Below are 26,430 nucleotides of genomic sequence, written 5' to 3'. Positions count from 1 at the left end.
ATCTCTTAGTGGATGGGAGAAGGTGGACTGGCACATTTTTCCAGCACTGGCAAGGTTGCATAATGGACATTAACTGGAGGGTTGGGGACGAGGTCCCACATCTAAGCATTATCTTTCGAGCCCTTCCGCAGTGGAGAGCTCCAATGGATGTGATCAAGTGGCCCCTGGCACAAGCAGCCCGTTTCTACTAGTGTACAGAGTCTTGCCTCTCAGTGTGGTTGATAGATGGCCTTGTGGTACCACCACGTGCATCCATCACCCCCATGGCGAGGGCTACCATGGGGGAATGGTAGCCCTCGAGTGGACCATGGGGGTGACAGATGGCCTTGTGGTATCACTAGGAGCATCCATCACCCCCATGGTCTGCTTGAGGGCTACCATGGGGGAATGGAGTTCACCGTCCAAGCCGGCAGCGAAGCATATCTGCATGCCTCATAGCTCCTCCTCGTCATCAGCAGCTTCCACACTGAACAGATGCTTGTTCGGTTAGTCTTTACAGGTTTCCCTATGAGTTTACATCTTGCATCTTGGAATGTGAAGAGCCTCCACTATAGTGGAGCACGTGGTTCCAAGAAGTTGATTATTCGCCAGGAGTTGCAGCTTGCCCTTGCCGGACAGATCGACATCTTACTTCTACAAGAGCACAAGTTCACTCCCGCCCAGGCCCAACGGGTAGAGAAGGTACTCCTAGGAAATTCACACACTTACTGGGAGCACGTCATTGGTGCCCATGATAGAAGTGGAGGCGTATGTACCTCTATTGGCCCGAGTCTCACCGCTTGTGTACGAGACCACGGGACGATAGTGGCAGGGAGGGTTCTATGGATCAGGTTGGATATTGGGGACTTGTGCCTTGGAGTCCTCAATGTCTATGCCCCTACTGAGGTTAGGGCACGCAGCAGGTTCTAGGTGGAGATCATAACACAACTCCTAGAGGGGGGCTCCTGGATTGTTGGAGGAGACTTTAACAACCTCGAGGCCTTAAGAGGACCAGCAGGGCGTAGGAAGAAACTACCAGGGCATGGCCGGGGAGGAGCAAGAGGTGTCAAAAGATGACGTACCAACGAGATAGCAGGGTTTGCGGGAAGGAACATGGAGTGAACTCGGCAAACATGGAGAAGAGAAGAGAAGAGAAGAGAAGAGAGAAGAAACTCTGATGAATGGAATGATGAAGATTTGAATCATGGAGTGAATGTGATACAAGGGAATAAGGGTGCCGTAGCACAAGGAAAATGATGAAGACAGCCACGAACCACGAACAACAATGTCCTCCTGAAGTGGTGTGAGGGTAGTGGAGAGATTGGAGAGAAGAGGTGAATGAAATGAATGAGTCGTAAGGAATGAAAAAGTGAGTGGCCTATAAATAGGCACAGTCAGTCCAGGATGGCTCCCGTTTTTTGGGGCTGCAAACCCTAAACGCAAAACGCAGAAACGAAAACTACAAGTGAAGGGTTTCTCAACACCCCCTCTCAGGCCCAAAAAGGGGAACAAGAAAAGTGAGGTGGAGATGCAATGCTACATGTTAAAGAATGCTCATATAGCAGGTGCCATTTGGACAGTATCCCTTGTGGAAAAATTGTTCACTTGCCCAAGTGCCCTAGTACATAGATGATGAAATCATTCAATGCATGGGAGGGATGTCAGACTTTGTGTGGTGTTGAGAACCATAAGGATATGCCCGTACTCAATTGTGGGAGTTGGCGCCATGCTGACCAAGTGACTAAGGCAAGAAGAAGAGGAGGAGGAAGATGTAGAGGATCCCTAAGATCCAAGATTTCCACCGGAAAGGGACCCTGCAATAAAATACAGTAGACAGAGTGAACTTCAGAATCCGAAACTCAACCTTGGGAGAGAAGCCACTAGCTCCGTGCATCCATGCTGGAAGGAATACGAAGGCCTCGTCATCAAGTCGCGGCTGAACCTCTAAGGTCCCAATCTAGGTGATACCTGAAGATCCTGGGTATCAGTACAAGAGATGATTGGTCGAAGACAGCTACCCCAAGAAAGTAGAGGATGGGTGAAGAACTTCATGTGGAGTAGGTTCCCCCTCTGAGGTGGGAGGTGAAGGGGCCCCATCGAGGAAGAAGCAGATGCCCCCTCTTGAGCACAAAGAAATAACATCCCCCTTTGAATCCCCCTCTGAAGTAGATAGGGAATCCAAAAACTCATGGATCACGGACTCCGAAATGTCTGATGACGAAGGAAGTACCATTGGTCGTGCCGAAGAAGGTATCTGGGGTGTCGAAGAGCTCCCACAGTTAGCCTCTCGAATCTCAGTAGTCGAGGGTGGGGAAGAATAGGGCTTAGAATGAGCAAGAGGTGGGCAACAGTCGTTGTCTCTCAATGGAGCAGACTGGGTAGCCGAAGAAGAGGAAGGAGTCGGGTAGCCACTCTCTCTCGAAGGAGTAGACTGGTGAGGAGATGGTATCAAACAATCACTGTCTCTCGATGGAGTGGACTGTAGAACTGCGGGTTGTGTTAGCGACTGTACCCAAGAATAGGTGGGAGAAGACTGCCGTTGGCATTGCGATGATCTCCAAGAGGTCGTAGCGCCAATTGATCCTCTATGTGCTCATAAGGACTTAGTGCACATCGGATGTGTCTTATTGCCTTGAGCATAGTACTTTGATAGCCGATGTAGAACGATCTCTATGGCCCAGAAAGGAGAGGTGGCACAAGGAGGGCCTGGTGAAAGACGCATGTACTCCAGAGGGGTGGGGAGCAAAGGTCGAAGTCGGCAAGTATTGGTAGTGTGTTCGGTGATGCCACAGTAGGAGCACCCAGTAGTCTGGTTATCTATTGGTAAAGAAGCCATGGATACCAATGTACCTTGTTGAAGAAGGAAGAGGTCAACCACCATGAACCACGAACTACAATGTCCGCCTCAAGGGGTGTGAGGCTAGTGTGAAGCATGAACCGCAATGTCTGCCACAAGAGGTGGGAGGGTAGTGGAAAGGTGGGATGTGAGCTGCCAGTGGGAGGAGGATGCGACTAGCAGTAAGAGGTTGCAACTAGTGGAAAAACACAGGTGAGGGGGGAGAGAGAGACTAAAAACGCAGGCAGTAGGTGAGAGAAAGACTAAAAACGTAGGCAAGACAGCCTGTAAGAGAGAAAGACTAAAAACGTAGGTAGGACAGCCTACATGAGAGAGAAAGACTAAAAACGCAGGTAGCAGGATTGTGAAGACATGCAAGCTGTACAGCAGCAGGTCTGCACAGGAATAACAGTCGCCTGGCAGCGTGAAAAGGGTTGGAAATCAAGCACCAACTGATGGAGACAACAATGGACAGCTTCGACTGAGATGTCCTCCACGAACGGGGTGTGGGCAACAAGCTAAAACACTTGAAATTTGCAAAAACGAGATGTTGATGCAGCTGAAGAAGAAGAGAAGTGGATGCCAACCTGCCACCGGTCTTTGCCTTCACTGGACTGGAGGATCTTCGCTGCTAGGTGAGCAGATCCAGCTCTGATACCATGTCAAAAGATGACATACCAGCGAGATAGTAGGGTTTGCGGGAAGGAACACGGAGTGAACTCGGCAAACATGGAGAAGAGAAGAGAAGAGAGAAAAAACTCTGATGAATGGAATGATAAAGATTTGAATCAGCACAAGGAAGATCATGAAGATAGCCATGAACCACGAACCGCAATGTCCTCCTGAAGGGGTGTGAGGGTAGTGGAGAGGCTGGAGAGAAGAGATGGCGGACTGAAATGAATCTGCTGTAAGGAATGAATGAGAGAGTGGCCTATAAATAAGCACAGTCACTCTAGGGTGGCTCCCCTTTTTGGGGTTGCAAACCCTAAATGCAAAATGTAGAAATGAAAAAATACAAATTGCAGGTGAAGGGTGAAGGGTGAAGGGTTTCTCAACAGGAAGCATGGAAGGTCTTTCTACTAGCAGTAGGAGCATGTGATGCTTGGAGAGACCCAGCTTTTCAAAGAAGGGGAGGTCGCTGGACTTCTCTTGGGGGTACAAGCAGCTAGGTGGAGTCTTGTTGGAGTGGTTGGACAAGTTCTCTGTGGGAGAGTGGGGATGCTCTCGCGGAGGCCATGTAGGGCAGTTGGCGGGCACCACTTTGTCCGATTAGTGCCTAGTTCTCCTGATGCTTGATCCCCCAGCATTTGCCCTAGACACACGATCCTGTCAGATCCCTGACTCAATTTATAGGAGAGGGGAGGTGAAGAGACAGATTGAGTAGATTTGGACCAAGGAGTGGGTTAGGAGAGACTGGATCGCAAAGGAGGTTGCAAAGGTTCTAGCAGAGTTGAGTAGTATCTGCCAACAGACAGTCCTACAGGCCAAGCAATAGAGCTGGGAGGAGAAGAGAGCACTCTGGGGGGACGTTGCAGCCATGCATAGATTACTACAGGAGGCACCAGGGGATCCCACCCTCCACGCATAGGTGCGTGTGCAAGCAGCCATCGCCGGCCTAGAGAATAGGGGCTCGGAGTTCTCATTCCGCACCTGAGCAACCTTCTAGGCGCGGAGGGGGGGACACGGTGTGCAAGGAATTTTTCTAGGTACACCAGCCTTGCACCTTAGGAGAGCAGATACGTAGCCTTCGGGATCGATATGAGAGGACTCGTTCTAGCCCAAACGAGGTGATGGAGATTGCCACCAACTACTATAGACATCTTTTCCAGCAGGAGACATGCCCAGGAGAGGATGGTCTCTATAAGGCCTTTTTCACTACCTACTGGGAGGTGGTGAAGGACCCCTTATTGCTGGCCTTCTGGGAGATTTTCTTCTCAGGATAGATGCCAGGGAGTCTTTTGGCAGGCCTTATCAGTCTCCTCCCCAAAGAGGGAGACTGGTTGGAGCTATCCCAGTGGAGACCGATCACCTTATTGTCAATGGCCTATAAGGCATTGGCAAAGATGATTGATACGCGTCTTCGCCTTGTGCTTCCAGACATCATTCATGACACATAGACAAACTTTGTCCAGGATAGAAGCATCCTAGACAATGTATTCACCTTTGAGGCGACAGAGTGGGCCGTCAGGGACTGGCAGTACTACTCCTAGACTTCGAGAAAGCCTATGACAAGGTGGATTGGGACTTCTTAGAGGGCACATGGTGAGGTTGGACTTTCCCCAGGCATGGATCCGTAGGGTTTCCGCACTTTACAGATCGGCTACTAGCAGGATTCTCATAGGTGGCAGGCAAGGCGAGAAGTTTCAACTGGAGAGATCAGTCCGACAGGGCTGCCCCCTGGCCCCGTACCTGTTCTTACTCTTTGTAGAGGCGATGTCTCACTTCCTTAGGTCATGTGTGAGTGGGTTACGCAGCCTCGGACTTCCAATGAGAGAGAAGGAGATGGAGCTGTTAGACTTGAGTATGCAGATGATACAACACTCCACATAGAGGACGATGAGTTGATGCTAAAGAGAGTGAGATTGGCTCTTGAGGTGTTTTGTATTGCAGCAGGAGCGAAAATCAACTGGTGAAAGTCGGTTTGTTTCCTTACAGACTCGGACTCTAGCACGGAGTGGGGCGTCCACATGGGATTTAGATGGGTGTGCAAAGGGCCAACCGTTCGTTACCTAGGGTCCAGGTGGGACTCGACATCACTTCCACCCATCAGTTTCTTCCAGTCCTGGACTCTATTTGGAGGAAGCTGATCTACTGGAGTATGGCTTGCCTTTCCCTAGTAGGCCGAGCCCTGGTGGCTAACCAGATCCTCCTAGCAACGGCTTGGTATATTGCCTCGTACTGGTGCTTCTCCTCATTCTGCGTAGTTCAGCTTCGCTGCCTAGTATGGAACTTCCTTTGGGCTAGGTCAAACGGTTCCAAGGATTCCCGGGCCAAGGTGGAGTGGGCAACCATCATCCGGCATCGGTCAGAGGGAGGGCTTGGGATCATAGACCCAGAGTATGGCCCTCTTGGGCAAGCTAGTAGTCCGCCGCTTCACATCAAGAGGGCAGACCTAGAAGGTCCTACTGCAGGAGGGTCTCCAGGATTGTAGATCGAGGCTTGGCGATGATTGGAGGCCGTCTTGAGATGGATCTTCACGATGGCCTAGATAAACCCCCCCTCCAGATCCCCCTTCCTACGCAGCTTGCTTCGTGTGTGACAAGGCCTCTGTAAGGCCCTAATACAGAGCCCCCCAAGCTGCCAGGAGGAGATAGACCGCCAACCGGTGATTTGGTATCCCCAGATCAAAGATCGGGATGGGGTACAGATTGGTGGGCGCCCCCACATCCAGTGGGCTGGTTGGGAGACCGGCTTGGCTTGTACCATGAGAACATGGCGGGAGGTGTACAAGGTGGTGGACAAGGAGGTCCTAAAGCAAGCATCAGGCTGCCAGAGAGGAGTTGAGATAAGGAGAAGGAAGATAGACGCAGCAATACCTCGAGAGTGGCTTGCCCCCCAATATGAGAGCCGGTACAGCCGGAGGAGGTATGGGCCGCTAGGTTTTCACCAACAGGTATCCCCCTACAGGTTTCAGGTAGAGTGGGCGGCACTCCATATGGGACTTTCTTCACCATGCAAAAGGGGAGCATCTGGCCCTTGACAAAGGGCAACAGGACGAGGGGATAGCTCTCCTTTCATAGAGGAGGATTCGGGTGGTTGGCCTTCAAGGGAAGACATGGTAGCTAGATTCTTATATCTTCTGGGAGAAGCTCATGGAGTGGCGCCTCTAGATTTGGGAGAGCACGCCACTTGATGAGCTCAAGTGGGATCCGAGAGAGTGGCTATGGCCGGCCACTGCGGTTGCCAAGAAGCCACCGAGGTTCCTGGAGTACACAGTCAGGATTGGCAAACACGTACTGATGCACTGGGACATGGATTGGGCGCCGTCACGTAACAGGTACTGGGTGGAGCACAACATCACGGAGGCTTTCTGAAGGACCTTCTGGCATTGCCTATGAGATAGCTGGAGGCCAAGGAGAGTATCGTATTTCTTATGGCTGATGGCACATGGAGGCTTGGCGGTGCGAAGTTCGTTAGCCCAGATGCAGGAGGGAGGTTGTAAACGCTGCACACAGCAACCTCTGGAAACTCCAAAGCACTGCCTTTGGTCATGTGAGGTGGTGCAGCTCGTGTGGAGAGGAGCATGCCGCATCCTCCACCGTATAGCACCCAACCTTGGATATATCTCATGTGAAGCTTTTTGTCGGTAGGCAGTTAGGGTAGGCAGTTAGTCAGGGCCGTCACCTTTTGTATGAGGCCGAGATGTAGGACATGATATTCATTATTAAGGCAGGGGTGCAGTGGTCGGGTTGGAGGCTCTACCCATTTGCCAAGTACTGGAGCCCACAACAGACCGCTTTGAGGTATGAGAGATCATAGGGAGTCTTACTGGATGGTATATTTGAAAGGCGCGGTGTTAAGAGGTTTTTGGCGGAGAGAGACTTTCAATATAGGAGACCTTAGCAGAGGTTTGGACCTCCATCATCCACTCCCTCCACAGCCGATGGGAGCAGGTGCAGGGTGAGTCTCGAGCTTATCAGGAGCTCCGGTTTCATTTCATGCGCACTTGGAGCGGCCAAGACCTGTTTTTCATGATATAGGCAGGCAGCCCCAGATGGCGATATGCCCCCCCCTTCCGTGGCCTCTTGCCCCCATCCCCCCTAGTCCACCCTGAGAGGCTTGTACAGTTGATATATCTGTAACTCTGCATCAGCTCCAGCTAGTCTGTTGAGCATGATCACTTCCTTGTATTCAGGTTTTTTTCTAAAGTAATATAAATAGCCACACTTTATTTGCCAAAAAAGAAAAACTAGCAACCATACTAGCAGCCATATAAAATAGAGCAATATGTGAGGGGTTCCCTATGAGCTAGTCAAACAATGCTATAATCCAACTCTTGAAGAGTGGTGATCCCTTGACCCCTAGTAATTACAAGACCATCATGACCAGCCAAGGCATATGGATTTATATTGTTTCAAATTCACCAGAGGGATTATAGCGCCACCTAGATGCTTTGCATGCCTTTTGTAGAGATAGATACCTCACAATGAACCTTGGGAAGACCAGATCCATGGTCTTCAACACTTCAGCAGCAAGTGTGACTAGATCTATGTATCAACTCGCATTCGGAGAAACAATAGTGAAGCATGTAAGGAAGTATGCTCCAGCCCAGAATTTTTGTTGAGGGGAGCAGCTGAGGCCCATTTGGCACGAGGCTATATAGCACTAGTGGGACTTGAGATTCAACATACTCATATATAGTTCCAAAAGCCTCGCACCAAACTATGGTTGTTTGACACCCTAGTCACACTTACACTACTATAAGGAGCAAAGATATGGGGTGTAGCTTGTACCACAAGCACCTAAGCCCACTTATTGATTAGACTGGAAACCTAAAGAGATTATTTTGATGGTTGGGGTAGCATGGAGAGGCCATTGATCATGATAATAACACGTATGATTCAAAGTAAGCCTGTCACCCCACATCTCATCATTAGGGTGGAGATGGGGGTAGCACCTATATCACAAAGGCACTCTTTGGAGTAGTGAATTTTTAGCATAAACTATGAGAGCTCCTATACCATAGATACTCTAGCTAGCAATAGAGGGTATTGGACTTCTGGTTTTCACACGTCTATTTGGATGAGCCTACACAATTTGGATATTGACCACCTCCCATTTGACGGACTGCCCTATACTTTCTCTCAATTGATTAGAGCTGAACCAGGTGATCAAAATTCATATCTTGAGGATTGACATGGTGGACCCACCCGCCACTCCCTCTAACGACCGACGATAGAGTTGTACGGAGTTCACTTTGGAAACCTCTTTAATGATGGATTCACTATTTGGCCATTGTACATGGACACCCATCTCTCCCATAACATATGGGCTGCCATCAAATAGATTTATACATCCTCTAATAGGCTACAGATGGAGATGGGAAAATGGAGTGAGGATTTGATAGCTTTGTGACCGAGAACTTTAGATGGAGAAGCACTATATATACACTACATACTACCTCTTCTATGATGGCTTAGGACCTCTTCGCCGTGTTAAGAGTACGAGGAGTAGAGGTGGCTGGGTCTCTTCCAGTTGGAGCTCTGGAAGCGCCACACAATATTATTGCGAAATAGGAGGCCAGCTCACCCAAAGGAACCTATTCAAAGAACATTGACATAATTTTTATCATCGATCAGACTCTAACAGATACTACTAGCCTAGCAGAGACAGATTCACCTTGCCAAACGCCTTTCCATGCTGCAGAGTCACACTGGACAGAGACATTTCACTTCACTAAGAACCATTACCCCCTCTACCAGGACCATGGTTGAGGAGGCCGTACAATAGTTAGATGAGAGCCATCCTTTTGAGACACCAAAGACTCACTGTGGAGGCGATCAACTGCCGAGACCCACGGACCGCTTATTGCTTCAAGCGTTCCAAGCCGAGCACTAATGGCTACCTCTCACATAGCCAACGCACCATCCATCTCTACGGGTGTAGTGAGCTTACCTCCATGCCCGATCAAGTTACCTCCTCTCCCAAGCACTCCCGTAGCTCCATGATCCAAGTGCAAGATTCAAGCTAGCTCCATCCTCAAGCTCCACGCTCCAAGCTCTATTGCCGCGAGCAAGACAAGAGAAGAGAAAAGAAGAGAAGAGAAAAGAAGAGAAGAAGAGAGTAGAAGATGGAGAGCTTCTCCTCCCCAGTCCCTCACCCTCACATACTCACTTCCTCACACTCTCACACTCCTCTCTCAAGCACAAGCTCAAGCAAGCAAAAAGAAGAAAAATAAGAGAGTCACTTTTGGCCATACACAAGAATGAGCTTCTCATTCACTTTTCAACTTTATATATACATGGCCAGTCATAGCCTAGGCCCTTTTTCCCATTGTCATCCTATCTTCCTAGCTTCCTTCTTACCGCCCGTCTACCTTTACAAATTGCACGGCCGCCCAACGCTCTTAAAGAAAAACATGGTGCGCTTTGCACTCTTTTACAAAAGTATTAACTTGCGCTTTTTCTCGTGCGTCTTTCTCCTTGATTTAGGATTTTTCTGCACTTCTTGTGTTTCCATATTTTGCTTGTCGCGCCTTCATCTTCTGTTTCACTTCTGCCTTGGCCTTGTCTTCTGCTTTAGATTTTCCGGCTTAACACTCACCACCAGGCACATTAGTGAGCAAGTAGGGACTGCATCATAGCTGACACATGCACTGATCTTGAGATCAATTACAGAGGCTGTACCATAGTTAGATGAGAGCCATCCTTTCAAGACACCAAAGACTCACCACCAGGCACATCAGTGAAAGGCTAGGGACTGCACTCATAGCTGGCACATCTGTGAGCGGCTAGGGACTTTGCACTCATAGCTGGCACATGCACAGATCTTCAGGACACAAGGACAGGTATAACTTATCCTATAAGTCGAAGTACCACTGTTATCCATTCTGCATTTTGATAATGCCATATTAAATCTCAAATTTGGGTCTCCATCATTATTGATCATAAGTGCTCAATTCATTAACTCAATGCCAAATAAGTTACACGCAGGTCTGAAGCATAAGATATATGATAAGCAGAAAGAGTAATATCACCTCTTAGCGTAAAGTACCACTAACTGATATTACCTAGAGAATTGCATAATATAGTTTCATAGACAAGACAACATCACTTCTGAGTAAGATGGTCACGTCAGTTTCTACTATTAAATGACTGCCTCACAAAAGAAGCAGAGACAACAGTTGACGGGTAATCTTCGAAACTAGTATAATCAGAGTTGCAGCGTATTACAATTAAGTAAGCTGACATAATGTCATTGCCTGGCAACAGAAGCAGAGATAAAAGTTGACACAGGAGATAATCTCAATGGCTGGCACCGTGTCAATTAATAGAACAATTAGCAGCTATACTGGATCAAATTTGCAATCCCTTCCAATAGCCAGAAACCATATTCCAATAACATGCTTTACTAGCTCATTCTTGATTTGCTTTGCTGATCCTCAATGAAGAGGATTACATCAAGACTTGATGTACTTCACAGATCATCAGCAAAGCGTAGTACCTTAAAATATGTGTAAATTATTATAATGATAAAAATGTGGATGATACATCAAAATCTAAAAGAATGGGGCCTGTCTAAGTCATCATTAAAGAAAACCATGTTGCCTTACATGGCTAAGTTTGTGGCTTCCTAAATCCTACGAGAATCCTTTCAAGATTGCCTTTGCTGGTTTGTATAAGGTGAAAATGGAAAGGAAAATATGGCAATCTCAAGCCTTTGAATGTCTATCTATAAACAATTTTCCTAGGCTTCACATGTGCCCTCTGATCACGTTGTCTCAAAGCCATGAATGTTAGTGCTTCGCTGGCTACTTGATACAAGAAACAAGCCCATGGAGAACTGTTTGGAGCATGCCAGATTTCCCCCTCTTCAAATTCTGCAGCCTCTGTTAGAGATGAATGAGCACACCATACGCTCTCCACTTCAGGTTCCAAAAAAGAAGCCATTACCACACAACCAAGAGCAATGTACCCATCAGGAGCTTTTGGCATCCATATGGAAACAGGATCAACCAAGAGCCCTTTCCAGCTTCTCCATACCTGCATCATTAATAGATATGTACCATGAGTTGTATAAAAATAACTATAGAGAGACAATACCACTTTCTGCACAGTAAAATAATACCAGATCAAATCCTGTTGGCCGTGCAAAATGATGCTCAATATTCTTGTAGGACATTGAGACAAAAGGTGGATGCTTCCCAAGCCGAGCAATATCTCCAACAGCAATATAACTAAAATATAGCAATTCAAATTCCCAAAATTTAGATCAGTGAAATCATAATCTCGTAAAACAGAAATAGATTGTTCAGTAAGCTTCACATTACCCTTCAGGAACAATAGGCCGCCAAATAGTGATTGTAGCATCGTTTGGAGAGACCTGCAGGTACCTTGAGGTTTTTAGATGTGTCCCAATTTGCAGTATATTGAAAGACAGGTTGCAAAAAACAAGGCACAACTTTAGTCTATAAGCCACAACAGATATGGACTTTAACATTGATGCAAAATGATTGTCGGATTTCCATACTTGATCACCATGTTAGTTTCAGTGAGTTTTTTTCTTCATTGATCCTTGAAAGTGTGCAGATGCTCTATAACGTATTTCTGGGCTGTAAAATACAAATGCCTGAGAGGCGATGGAGTAAGTGTCTCCTGAGTGGACAACAGACATAGGCACCTCTCAAACCTGAATAGGCCTCTTCTCCCAAGCAGAGATCCTATTGCACATGAGAGAGAGAGAGAGAGAGAGAGAGAGAGAGAGAGAGAGTAATGTCTTTTGAGGCCAAGATTGGCCTATGAAACAAAATCATGTACAATGTTGATTTTCACTCCACATCAAAATGTGACATGCTGGAGTATGGTCAGTGAGGTACTGTAAAAGAACCTTAGGTGGTGTACAAGACAAAATAGTAGTACATGTCCAGCTGTGTAGCTGAATGATACTCATATATCTAGTTCCACCCAATCAAAATCGATGGGTAGAGTATGTCATACATTGCGAATGAAATAGTATGAGGGTAGCATCTGGCGTGGGTCCTCAACTCTGTCAACTGCTGCTCATGTCGCTGGCGGATCTCCCTCATCTCTCTCTAATGTATCATTTGTATTTGGTATCCCTGTATCCGTAGGCAGTGTGCTGCTCTAGTCTCCTATACTCTCTCGGCATTATGTTAAAACTGTGTGAGTCCATATATGTGGTGGCTATATATGTCTGCTAGCTCATGTTTAAAGTAGAAAGTGGTGGGCACGGTAGGGGCAATGGCTGGAATATGTGGGTGTGGTGAGGAAGACAGGTTGAGGGATAGGTAGGTATGATCTACTCCAATCCAACAAGGGGGATGGTGAAGGATTTGATTAGTTCCATTGTCTCAATGGAGCGTAGTACATAGTCCATTGTATTGGAGTTGGTGGGTTGGAAGCAAGTCAATGCTTTGAATTGAAGCCATGAACCAATAATAACTGTCATGACCCTAGAGCTAGTAGGTACTGGCAGTAGCAAGTACTATCTCCTCCAGTACCAATAGATAACCTACATCTGCCTATCTCCCCTATATCCATCACCTGTAGTCTCCTTGGATCCTGAAACTCATGTGTCACATTGTTTGCTCTATATCCTGGCATTAAAATCTCCTACTAGGAGAATCTCTCCCTGTATGGAGTAGTGTACAATCTCATCTGATAATTCTGTGAAAGGGGACTCTTCTCCTCCATCCCCCTCTCCCTCCTGCTACTAGGGCCCCTTGGTAGTATATCTCGATCCCTAGAGGGGACGGAAGTAGCAGAGGGAAATATATTGCATCTGGCTATGGGAGATCTCCACTCTGATCCACATGTACCACGCATCGGGATCTCACGCCATGATGTAGAATGTATCATATAGCTACTGCTTGATCAATACCACTACTACTACTAATACGTGGGTGGTGCCTTGATATCTTGTGCAACTTCTGTATGTGGACTCCCAAACATATCCCTGTATCTTGGGCAATCTCCTCTTGGGACTCTAGTGTGTCTCTATAATCAAAATCAACTAATGATCCTCCATCACCTCCTCCATCCTCCCTGGGTGTGTCCATAGTGAGCCGTTACAGTTCCACATTGTCGTCCATATTTTTTAGGTGTCTATCTCATAGGCCATGCGTCCCTATTCAATTGCCTTGCCATCAAGAACTCCACCATTTCTATACACTGCCTTCTTGCCCTCCTTCCTAGCTTGGATTATTTTGGGCATATTTGTGCACTTGTCTTCCACCTGCATCTTGGTAAAGATCATCATCAAGGTAGATAGGATCCCCTAAGAGTTCACGTAGTATGGCTTTCTTCCTCATGAAGGCCATCGTCTCCATTTCATCCCATAACCTCGAGATAAGTGTGTGCTTTTGTGGGTTCTTCCTAACCCTTTAGGCTTTTATAAAGGGAAGTGCTTCTTCCTATTTGTATTGGAGGCGTGTGCACAAGGTCTTACCATTCTCCTTGGGCGATGATCCTTCTTTGTCAAGTATGCCATTCACTCGTATGTTTAGTCGCCTTGCTCGTCTCATCCTATCTTCTTCTAATGTGGCATTCACAATCTGTGCCTCACGTTTTTAATTGTCTTTTTCTACCTCCTTTTTTATGTTCTTCTTCACTACCTCTTGTTAGCAGGTATGTCAACTCATGTGTGAGTCTGAACTGTAGAGGCTTGGGCACGTTATTTAGGTTATTTAGGCATTTTTTATTGTGTCATTTTATGGTCATATTGGGCATTTATTGCTGGCCGACCAGCATTAAATGTTGGCTGACCTAACATATTTCATGGCATTATTTGTGCCTATTTATTCTGGGCTCCTCCTCCTCAGTTGGTCAGTGCACCACCTGGAGTTCCCGTGGAGAGAGGAGCCGGTGCCAGTGCCCACGCAACCAGTGACTCACTGTTGTATGCGATAGTCTCATGTCTCATATATGGATTCCATTTCCTGAGCATACATCTGAGTTCTCATCTGTATTGTGTTCTTTCTTTCCCTTTCTCTTTTGTCTTGTGTTTCAGCAATTTATTACAGCTTATGTTTATGCTTCCATTGCTGCACCACTTCTAACACCTCTACCCACCCTTGTTGCGTGGCCTCGTGCTTAATGCCCACTGCTTCGGAGACCTCACTACACTTGATCAATGCTGTTGTCCAACGTTTTTTGGGTATTGCTGATGAGTGCTTTCGACACTTTCTCTAGTGTGTCTAGTTTGGCGCCTACACTTACCATTTGTTTGCAATATTGTTGATCTCTGTTTTAGGTTTGGATCGTAGTTGGCAATATGGATGGCAAGGCAAGATGACCCGACCTCCCCATGATACCAAGTAGAGAATGCAAATTGAGGGAGGATGTGGATAGAGATTGTGGACAATCAATGGATCCGGTTGAGGGTGGATGAAGTGGACGGCGGACAGGGCGAGGGCGAGACAAGTGGATAGGGTGGGGAAGACACGTGGATAGGCCTGGGCACACAGGAGGGAGAGGTGGGCAGACCGGAGGGAGAGATGGTGTGGACAAATGCATAGCCTGGGGATGAGTCCTCCAACTCCGTAGAATAATTGCTCTGCGCCTCTAGAGCTCCAAGAGGAAGAAACCCAAGCATCTTTGATCCACAAACTGCATGATGTATCTCAAGGGTCTAAAACCCTCTCGAAATAGACAGTGCTATCTCCTTTGGCAGATGTAGTATTCCTCTGTCTCTGGCTCTCTATCGCATATCGGGAATATGCATTCCTCTATCTATATGCCCTCCTATCTGCTTGTCTCAATCCTCAGGTGGTGAGATGAGGTGGAGATCTGACCAATAATTGTGCGTAATCCATTAGACAACTGTGTATCCATGTAACTTGGCTGGGTAATGAAACCATCCTCACATACTTGAAGGAAGTGGGTTTGGTAGTGTGCCATCCTCATGCCATTGTTGGGGGGGGGGGGGGGGGAGCGGGGTCATATCCAATTCTTTTCTGTTTCTAACCTTAGTATGTTTGCAATAATCACATGGTTCAGCTTTGATTGGCTTAGGAAAAGTGTAGGGCAAACCAAGCTATAGTCAAACGGGTGTAGTTTGTCAATCTACAGCCCATGTAAACTCATCCATATACTCATCTAAGCATACCAAAGTCGTCTGTCACCATTTGCTGCTAGCTATCTAGGAGAGGCTAGGGCTAGCCGTGGGCATCTATCTTGAAGAAGCTCCCATAGTCTATGTATGAATGTCACTGCCTGGGGCAAGGCCTCAACCACCATGGATGATGCTCCCAACTCACCTCTAATAATCTCATGTGGGTTCAAGCTCTTCACTCGTATCATACGTGAAATCATCATGACTAATGGTCTTTCCATATGCTCCCACATGTCATAGTGTTCCTTCTTTGGTCCATCCTAATCTCCCAAAGGCTATCTCCTCGTGTGGAAGAGGCTTAGCCCCCAAATAGCTGCCCCATATAGGAGTATGGGTGTAACCACACAGAGAGAGAGAGAGAGATATTAAAGTCTCTAGAAGGCCAAAATGGCCTATGAGACCATAACTAATACAATTGGCATCATCATCTCTCATCAGAGAAGAAAACCAATTTATGTCTAGTTCTACATGATAAATTGGAATGGAAAATGAAAAATATGGAAAACCGAGGAATTGAAGAGAGTATAGAATATCTCCCTCTTAGTGTATGGAATCCACCAAAACTTTGCAAGCTACCCCCGCCTGACTCAACATGGTAATCTTCGTCTATAACGAGCAATCATGACGTGAATGGGTCGCATATGAGCATGCCTATGTTGCTGAGCAAGAACTCTAGGGCGTTGTGCTTTGCATAACCCTGTAGCTCTGTCTACTATGATGCCACCTAATGATGTCCCTCGATGGTGCCTCTCAGTACGAGATGTAGTGTCTAAGGTGGCAATTCCCAGGGGGTCAGCTACACTGAAAAGTTTGTAATTGCTCTGAGGAGGGGTGGATGTGACTGGGGATGCCTCCGATCCTGTAGCAATGCTGCTCTACGCCACTAGAGTTCCAATAGAAAAAGGCACAGATATCTCTAGTCCTCATGGTCCATCACCCATGTCAATGGTCCAAAGCCCTCCTTAAAGAGGCAATGGTAGAGGCCTCAGATATCATAGTATACAGTGCATCTACAAATGTAGTGTTCCTCCCTCTACCTCCCATCCACAAAGCTCGCACGTCCTCTCATTTGCTACACCATGGCTCCAGAGACCTGTCTCAATCATTAGTTGATGTGATGACGTGAGGATTTGTCCAATAGCAACTCCAAGCCCATGAGAAAGTTGAGCATCCATGTATCTCGGTCGCACTATGAAACTGTCATGGGAAAGCTACAAGAAGTGACATTGGTATTGTGCCATCTTCTTGCCTAATGGGAAAGGGGGCTTGGACAAAGTCCTCTCTGTCTCCACTTTAGTGATGTCTGCTTTGATCACTCTTCAACTTCGAACGGCTAAGACTCAAAGTGGGACAATCAAGATTGTAGTCGAACCATGGCAATCTATCTATATTCATGCCATGCAAGTTCAGCCACGTGTTCATGTGTGCATACCAATGCTGTCTATCTCCCTTTGTTGCAAACTGTCTTGAAGACTCCATAGCTAGCCTAGGGTATTGGTCTTTAGGAAGCCTCCATATTCTTTGGAGAAAGGTGATTGCCTAGAATAGTGCCTCCACTACCATGGGTGCTGCACCCAACTCTGCTCGGATGTTCTCTTGTTGTATTGAGGCTTTTGCCCTTATCACACGTGTTATCATCATAACCAAGAGGCAATAAAAAAGCTCCTGCTCGTCGTGTCATGAACGTTGCCCCCGCGTCATGCCTTCGCTGCCATCACACCCACCCAGCGCCTCCATCGCGCTGCACACAGCAGCCTCTGGAAACACCAAAGCACTGCCTTTGGTCGTAAGAGGCGGCGCAGCTCGTGTGGAGAGGTGCATGCCGCATCCTTCACCGTATAGCACCCAGCCTTGGATGCATCTCATGGGGAGCTTTCTGCTGGCAAGCAGTCAGCTAGGGCTGCCACCTTCTATATGAGGCCGGGATGTAGAACACGATATTCATTACCGAGGCAGGGTCGTGTGCAATGGTCGGTTTGGAGGCTCTACCCATCCACTAGGTTTTGGAGCCCACAGTAGACCACTCTGAGGTATGGGAGATCATAGGGAGTCTTACTGGTTGGCATATCTGGAAGGCGCGATGTAAGGAGGCTTTTAGTGGAGAGAGACTTTCAGTACAGGTAACCTTAGCAGAGCTCTGGACCTCCATCATCCACTCCCTCCGCGGTCGAGGGGATCAGAATCTAGGGCTCGTCAAGAGCTCCGATGTCATTTCATGCGCACTTGGGGCGGCTGGGACCTGCTTTTCATGATGCGGGCAGGTAGCCCCAAATGGCGATACACCCCCCCCCCCCCCCCCTCCATGGCTTCTTGCCCCCATCTCCCCCAGACCGCCTTGAGAGGCTTGTATATATGATGTGCTTGTGACTTTCATCAACTCCAGCTAGTCTGTTGAGCATGAGCACTCCGTTGTAATCACTTTTTCTAAGTAATATAATTAGTTACATTTTTACTTGCAAATTATCATCATGACCAACAATCTCTCCATATGTTCCCAGCCATCACAATGTTGTGCTTCAAGTCTCTTACAATCCATGAGGGGCACCCTTTGAGTATGATAAAGGCTCGGGCCCCAAATGGCTGCTCCATAGAGTAGTGTGGGCATAACTAAAGTGTCAAAGAGCCACAATTTGGCCGGGGGGGGGGGGGGGGGGGGGGGTTGTTGTAGTAAACTTGTATCTTTTTTTTCTGTAATTAATACAATTACCTTTTACGAAAAAAAAGAGAGAGGGTTGTCAAGTATGACAGGTACGATACAGTACGGTACAATAAAATACCGTACTAATTGGTACCTTATGATTTTATAAGGTACGGTACGATATTAGTACGAAAAAAAAAACAAAAACTTGGTTATTTTGGATGATAGATAATAGAACACATATTTAGAGCTATATAAGCAATGTCACTTGAGCTAATAGACATGAGGACAACAAGAAAAAACCTCATGCACAACCTGCGCGATGCGCTACTAGAAGACAGATGGGTTTGTATATGTAATACATCAAAGAACAAAGCAAAGTTTAGGGTGGATGGACAAATAGGCTCTTCATTCTCTTGTGTGGGCTTGTGTGTGTGTGTGAGAGAGAGAGAGAAATGAAATGATATATTAATGTCTACAAAAGGCCAAAATGACCTATGAGACCATGAGTTACAATCATGGGTATGATAGTACAACTGTCTGGGAAAAATATGTAGCACAAGCAAAAAAGGAAAGAAAGGAAACTAACTATGGCTATGTATAAAACATAGACTCTATCTAGTAACAATGAGCTCCAAAATGGTACAATCTCATGTGGGTATGGAGGGCCTAGCTCTAGCACGAGCAATAATCCCTTGTATCTGCCAATGAAGGTGTCGTCGGTGTCTATGTCAAGGCCTAGGACGTTTGGATTGGCTAAGCTGAACGACTGGATCAATCACTACTCCTTGTCTGTGTGTGGATTGTGGCAGTGAGGGAGGCTCTCGTGTGGACTGTGGTTGTAACTGTATTGAAGTCTTCTGAGTCTCCTTTGCAAAGAAGCGTGTGAGCTGCTTCTATGAAGGCCCTCGGTGTCCTAGGGCAGCTGTACTCCTGAGGTGCATGTCACGAAGCCGTTGTATCTCAAGAAGAAAGAAGCCAAGGCATCGCTGATCGGTAAAATCCATGACTCTGGATAGTGGTCCAAATCCGCCTCTGAACAGACAATGGAAACGACCACGGATCTCATAATACACTAGGTAGTGGCAAATATAATGCTCCTCTATCTCTGGCTCTAATTGGTATATCTGGCATGTGCGCTCCTCTAGTGGGATGGATCTATATCTGCCGGTCTCAATTTCTAGCTAATGTGAGGAGGTGCGCAATAGGCCAATAGTACATCTGATCCCATGGGAAAGTTGGGTGCCCATGTATCTCGGGCGAACAATAAATCCATCATCTGTAGTATGAAGGAAATGCTCACGGTAGAAAGCCATCTTTGTCCCTAGCTCCTACCTTGGCATCAACCATGTCTATCTGATATCCAATTGGGTGAGATCCATCCTAATGATCTTGCGAATCTCTAACCTGCTCAGATCAAGAGATGGTGCATCAAGGGAGTACTGGAAGGTGGGTAACTTGTCCATGCTAAAGCCATGCAGCTCAAATCAGACGGACATCTGTGCATACCAACATGAAGTATCACCCTCTCTAGCAAGCTGCCTGGAGGACTCAAGGGCCAGCCGTGCATATCTGTGTTTATGTCTGGGTAAGTCCCATAGGCTATGTATGTATGTGATCGATCGGGTGAGGGCCTCTACCACAATCGGTGTAGCTACTGGCTTGGCTTTGATGATCTCATGTGGCACTAAGGCCTTACATCGACCTCCATCCGTCATAAGTGCGCCTTGATCTGCTATGGTGGTCAAGACTGGGCCCCCATATCTGTACTCCATAAAGTAGTGTGGATGTGACCAGTGTATCGAAGAGCCATAGCTTGGTGCAGGGTTCTTGGAACTGCACTTGTGAGCACATCCTCTCCAAACCACCTAGTGTTGTGTATCCACAAGTCAATCTAGTGTCTGCTGCCTCTCGCATAGAAAATGTGGGCCCTGTGAATGAGACTCCAAGGTATGTATAAGAATCCACATACTCCAGCTCCTCAGATCCATATGTGAATTTAGGTGCTGATCTCCTGACCCACTATGGTGTAGTATTAAATACCATCACCTTGGTTTTACTAAGGTTCACTGAAAGCCCATTGTCCAAAGTATAGGAGTGTAATGCATCCAAGTGTCTCTGTAGACCCTCTAGAGAGTCAGCTATCAATACAATGTCATCTACATACAATAGGAGGGGTATCCAAGTGTGAGCTACTAGAGCTGCTCTATCTCCTTCCTATGAAATATAATCAGCAATCCCATCATTGTACAGGCCAAATAATGTCGGAGAGAGGGGGCATCGTTGCTTCACCCCAATGGTGGAGTAAATAGGTGCCGAAAGGCCCTTAGGTGTCCGGACTCTGCTCACAACTCTCTCATACAGTGCCAAAATACCCCAACTAAGCTCTTTGGGTACTCCCATGTCTCTCGGTACTATGTCAAAGGCTTTGTGAAAGTCCACAGAGCAGCAGTAGGTCCATCGACCATGGGCCCTTCCCTCCTCAATGATCGCTGAGTGTGAGGATGTGATCCAATGTGGAGAAGCCTCTCCTAAAGACAGCCTAACCCTGTCCTCTAAGACCCCACATCTCTGCCCACCTGCTTAACTCATGCTCAAGGATGGAAGCGTATAACTTAGCCAATGTATGCCCAACCATGATAGTCCGATAGTTACTAGGTAGAGTAGGGTCCAACTTTCTGGTAGGCCTTCACACATGGCTCTGTTAAACATGTAAGCTAGGATTCCTACCACCAAATCTCTAACATGGATCAAGTGCTCAGTTACTAATCCATCATGATATTGTGCCTTTCCTCTACTAAGTCTGTCAATGGCCTCTTGGACCCTACTTTCTGTAAAGAAAGTGGTGGTCTCTGGACAAGGCTCAAATGGGTCAGGAAGAGGTGACTGACCCTCCACAGAATAAAAACTAGCTGTATACTCTTCCCATACAGCGGTGGACATAATAGGTGTGGTCGGGCAATGCTCTCTGAACAGCCTCCAAGCCTCTATAGAGTCTTGGCTCCAGAATAACTCGTATAGGTCTCGCTCGAGCTGGGCCAAGAATGTTCTCTTCTTCCACTGTGATGCGTCTAAAGAGTATCTGTGCCTGTCTGTGGGTAGTGGACCCCAGTGCTATCTTTCTCTGTAGCCGTGCTTTGGTCTCACAGTACTCATCATCATACCAGCTATTCCGAGGTGTCACCCCGGTGGAGGCTCTCCGTGTGGGTCGTGAGTGTGGGGAGGCTACACCTGCAACGATGTATAGGGCCTCACTCAACTACTGAGTCAGCTCCTGTAATGGAACGTTGGGGTCTACATCATGTAACAACCGCCCATGGAGCAATAATCAACACCCCTTCTAAAAACACACTGTACAAGACGTATGGCCGTAGGGTCCGTGATTCGACCCTCTCCCCAGCATCTGATAGGCATGGAAAGACCTCATGCACCATGAATGAAAAGAAATATGAAGAAATTCATCTCATGATTCGCTCTGAACTACGAATTATGAGACAAGAATTGGAGAAAGAAATACGAGAACACGTCAAAGCCCAACTCATACTAAATCAAAGGGCCAAAATGCAAGACATGCAGATAAAGATTAAGAATGACTTATATGCACAAATGCTGTCCGAAATGCACACTCTAAAAACTGAATGCTGAAAGTGGAAGATGCCTACAAATCTGAAATCTTAGAACTACAGGAAGAATTGAACACATTTAAGAAAAAAGAAATGAACGTGCAAGAAAAACTACAAAAAGAGAAAGAGGCTTTGAACGCATGTGAAAGGGAGGTTCACTCACAGGTGTGGCAAAGACAACACAGAAGCAGATAGAAGAAGCCAGCCCATGGATTGAGGTAGTAAAAAAGAATAAGGGAACATCAGTGAACAAGACTGAAGTAATGAATGATACCTTGGAAGAAGAGCCTAAGAGACGGGCTAGGGCTTTACATGTACGGGTAGTCGGATGGGAGGAGAAGAGCAACCCACAGGAATGCTAAGACACTTGCTGACAAAATTGGGGCTTTAAACGTACCTATCATCAGTGCTTGGAGAGTGGGGAAAGAGGACTCCAAGTCCAAGGCACTAATTCTTTGCTTTGGAGACAGAGAGGAAAAAAAAAAGGCCTTCCACTCCAAGAGGAGAGCCCTCAAGGGTGAGAAGATTTATTCCGATCAAGACCTTACCCCAGCACAAATAGCGCATCGCTGAGAACACATGCCCAAGGTATTGGAGGCTCGCAAAGAGGGAGAGTGGGCTGTTTATAGCAATGGACGAGTCATCATCACGGACAAAAGGACTTCATGACAGTACCAGGCCTATGAGACACTTCAGATGTCAATATGGAATTGTAATGAAGCCCTACACTTGGATGTTGGTTACTTTGAAGATAGCTTCCGAAACATAGATATAGCAATGTACATAGAAATACACCAATGTAAAGGGAGCCAACTACAAGATGTGCGGGGATACAGGTGGAAAAGTGCATTTCGTCCAACAGCTAGAAAACCAGGAAGCACCAGCGGTTCTGGAGGTGTGGCTATACTATACCGGGAAGACCTCAAAGGGATAGTGCAAGTAATAAAAAGAGATGATGATGCACGATATTTATGGATTAGGATACATGCAGGTAGACCACAAGATATATTCATTGCAATATGCTACTTTCCTCTTGCAAATTCTACCTATGCAACAAGAGACGGATCTCCCTTTCATGTACTTTATGAGGATATCATGAGATATGCTAGCATTGGGGACATATTATTAGTACGATATTTCAATGCACGCCCTGGAGATAGACAGAGTGACTTTTAGATACATGATAATGCCATGTTCAAAGAGATCAATATAGATGAAATAGGCCTACGCAAGAGAGCCCAGGATAAAGAAGTCAATAACTATGGGACACACCTATTGATTTTGGGAAGTGCACATAGACTAGCCATCCTTAATGGTCTGCCACAATGGCCAGGATCTGACAATCTAACATGTTGGAATCACAAAGGAGAGGCTAGTACTATGGACTACTTGATAGGCTCACCAACATTAATACCAGACATCCAAAACTTTAAGATATCTAGGAGACCAATTGGCATAGCAACAGATCGTGCTATTTTGACATTCATGATCTCTTATCAACATATGAAACATGAAACACCATGCCTTCCTAAACATCCCAAATACTACTTTACAGAAGACACCTCACACATCTACAGTGGTTCTTTGCAGACCATTTTACATACATTGGACTTGAGTAGATCGTTGGAAGAATGTACAAGGGATTTAGCAGAGGCCATACATGGATGAGCCATGTATGCATTCCCACACACCTTGCCCCGAGGTAGACCCACACGATCTACTGATCCCCAAAATAGCTAGTATGATGATGAGTGTAGAGCCACCCGACCTCACTTACCAATAGAAGTGGAGCTAGGCACTCACACACATCGCCAAGCAAAGGCGTTCTTGAAATGCCTTGTGCAGAAGAAGAAACAAGACTACTTAGCGAAAGCAGAAGTAGAGATATATCAGCTATTTTTTGGGTAGGATAGCAAGAGAGTATGGAAGATGTTTCATGCAAAACAGCCCCCCATAAAAATTACATCACCAAATGCTTGACTTGACCAGGGGAGACAGCTGTATGACCTACTAGGACAGCTAGATATGCAGCCCCCACAAGCTTGTAGGCCAACACAGTGGTCTTTCTTCACATGGAAAATGGTTAGGGATGCAATTTATAGATTACAAAATGGGAGGGCACAGGATGAGGATGGACTAGTAGTGGAACATTTCTCACATTCTTGTGACATATTACCACCCATATATTAGCACATATGTTCAATAGAGCAGCATGTGAAGGTTTCCCTATGAGTTGGTTAGACAATACTATAATTCTGCTATTTAAAAGTGGTGATCCCCTGATTCCTAGAAACTACTGGACTATCATGATCGGTCATACTTTGGCCAAGATATATGGATCTATATTGGAGTATGAACTCAGCAGGTGGGCTGAAATGCAAGGCAAAAGAGCACAAGGATAGGCAAGTTCAGACGAGGATATACCATGCTAGACCATATTCTCACAGTTAGAGCCATTATTGAGAAGGGTCGAGCCCGAGACAAGAGGATCTATTGTTGCTTTGTAGACTTTCGAAAAGCTTTTGATATAGTGCCTTGTACACACATCATGCAGAGATTGCAGGACATTGGAGTACCAGAGGGTATACGACGGGGTGTCTATGCATTTATGAGGCAGTGACAGGTCATGTACAAGCACCTAGGGGGCTATCAGAGAGGATTGACAGTACCATAGGAGTGAAACAAGGATGTCCACTTTCACCCACATTGTTTGGTCTATGCATAGATGAAGTGTCCAATTACATAGACTGAGAAGGAGCTGGAGCCAGCCTGGCAAGGGTGCTGATATAGATATTACTGTATGCAGATGATATTGTTCTCATTTCGGATTCATCGAAGGGATTGCAGTGCCATCTAGATGCTTTGCACATCTTCTGTAGAGATAAAGACCTCACACTGAACCTTGGGAAGACCAAAACCATGGTTTTCAATACTTTAGCAGCATGGGTTACTAGATCTATGTACCAATTCACATTTGGGGAAGACATACTAGAGCATGTGAGGGAATATGTCTATTTGGAAGTCACCTTCTCTGGCCCACGTTTTTCGTTGAGAGGGGCATCAGAGGCACGTGTGGCACGTGGATACACAACACTAGGGGCACTCGAGAGTCAATGTGCTCACATACAGTTCCAAGAGCTTCTCACCAAACTCCGGTTGTTTGACACCCTAGTCACACCTACATTACTATATGGAGCAGAGGTATGGGGCTGTTGCTTGTACCACAGGCGTCTTAGTCTACTCACTGATCAAATTGGAGTAGAGAGAGATTATTATAATGGTTGAGATAGCATGGAAAGGCCATTGATCATGATGATAGCACACATGATTAGGAGTAAGCCCTCCACCCCACATCCCTTTGTCAGAGCAGAGCTAGGGGCAACACCTATAGTTACGAAGGAACTCTTCAGGGCAATGACCTTTTGGCACAGACTATGGAAACTTCCACGCCATTGATACTCTAGATTGGCACTAACCTCGTCTAGACAACTAGCAATAGGAGGCAAGAAGAACTCTTCGTTTTCACAGATGCCTATTTGGATGAGCCTACATGGTTTGGATATTGACCCCATCTTCCACCTTTGGATTAATGCCTTGACTGCCCTACACTTTCTCTCAACCGATCAGAGTTGAACCACGTGATCAGAGATGATATCTTGAGGATTGAGACAGCAAGGGCATGGATCCATCCACCACTCCCTCTAGGATCGAGGATGGAGTTCTACAGGAATCATTTCTTATGTCTCCCTCTGATGATGGGTTCACTATTCGGCCAGCATATATGGACACCCATCTCTCCCATAGCGTACGGGTTGCTATCGGACAAATTCACACCTCCTCACATAGGCTTTAGATGGAGACAAGCAGATGGACAAATACCCTAGCAGAGGATAGGACTTGCTAGCTTTGTGGTCAAGAGCCTGAGACGGAGGAGCACTACATATGCAAATGCACAGTATACTATGACGTACGAGGACAGTACCACTGTCTCTTCCGTCATGGATTTGGACCCCTTCGTCACATCATGGAGTACAAGGACCAAAGCTGCCTAGGTATTTTCCTCTTGGAGCTCCAGAGGCACTGAACTGCACTACTGCGAGATAGGAGGCTAGCTCGCCCAGAGGGACACACACAGAGAGCAGTGACAGAGTTCTTCTATAGATCCAACCCTACTGACACTATGAGCCTCACAGAGACAAAGCCACCCCCGCCAAACATCTTACAAGCCACACCGTGGAGTCACATTGGATAGAGCCGTTTCCCTTCCTCAAGCACGACGACCCCGTCTACCAAAACCACGTTTGAGGAGGCCACACCACAACTGGATTAGAGCCATTATCATGAGACATCGAAGACTCACCACCAGGCATATCAGCGAAGCAGCTAGGGACCGCAGCATAGCTGAGATCATGTGTAGATCTTGAGATCAGCTACAGCTCATAGTCTCCACCACACTATATGAATGTATGATGTATGATGTATTACGTATACACTCCCATCTTATCTACCTATAGCGCATTGCACATGAGGTTTTGCATTGTTATGCTCATGTCTTCATCCTA

The 26,430-nt window shown here is 46.6% G+C and overlaps 1 protein-coding gene and 1 pseudogene across 5 annotated transcripts in view; both read right to left on the bottom strand.

The window, feature by feature from the left end:
* Window positions 1-10,975: 10,975 nt before the first annotated feature.
* The window catches only part of LOC148032288 (pleckstrin homology (PH) domain-containing protein), a 242,042-nt gene continuing 226,587 nt past the window's right edge, over window positions 10,976-26,430 (bottom strand). For all 5 annotated transcript variants that reach the window (XM_087682928.1, XM_087682929.1, XM_087682930.1 and 2 more), the window contains 3 exons: window positions 11,805-11,857; window positions 11,603-11,711; window positions 10,976-11,517 (listed from right to left, as the gene is read on the bottom strand). In XM_087682928.1, coding sequence (XP_087539054.1) covers window positions 11,203-11,517; window positions 11,603-11,711; window positions 11,805-11,857 — 477 coding nt within the window. In that variant the 3' untranslated portion in view covers window positions 10,976-11,202. The remainder of the gene's footprint in view (window positions 11,518-11,602; window positions 11,712-11,804; window positions 11,858-26,430) is intronic.
* LOC148032289 (uncharacterized) lies at window positions 15,631-20,303 on the bottom strand (annotated as a pseudogene).

This window comes from Lygodium microphyllum, chromosome 8 (assembly GCF_053477565.2).
Source record: "Lygodium microphyllum isolate KBCC chromosome 8, Lygodium_microphyllum_v1.1.10, whole genome shotgun sequence".
Classification (NCBI taxonomy): Eukaryota; Viridiplantae; Streptophyta; class Polypodiopsida; order Schizaeales; family Lygodiaceae; genus Lygodium; species Lygodium microphyllum.
Note: the sequence above shows the minus strand (reverse complement) of the source record. Positions and strands in the feature narration are given on the sequence as shown.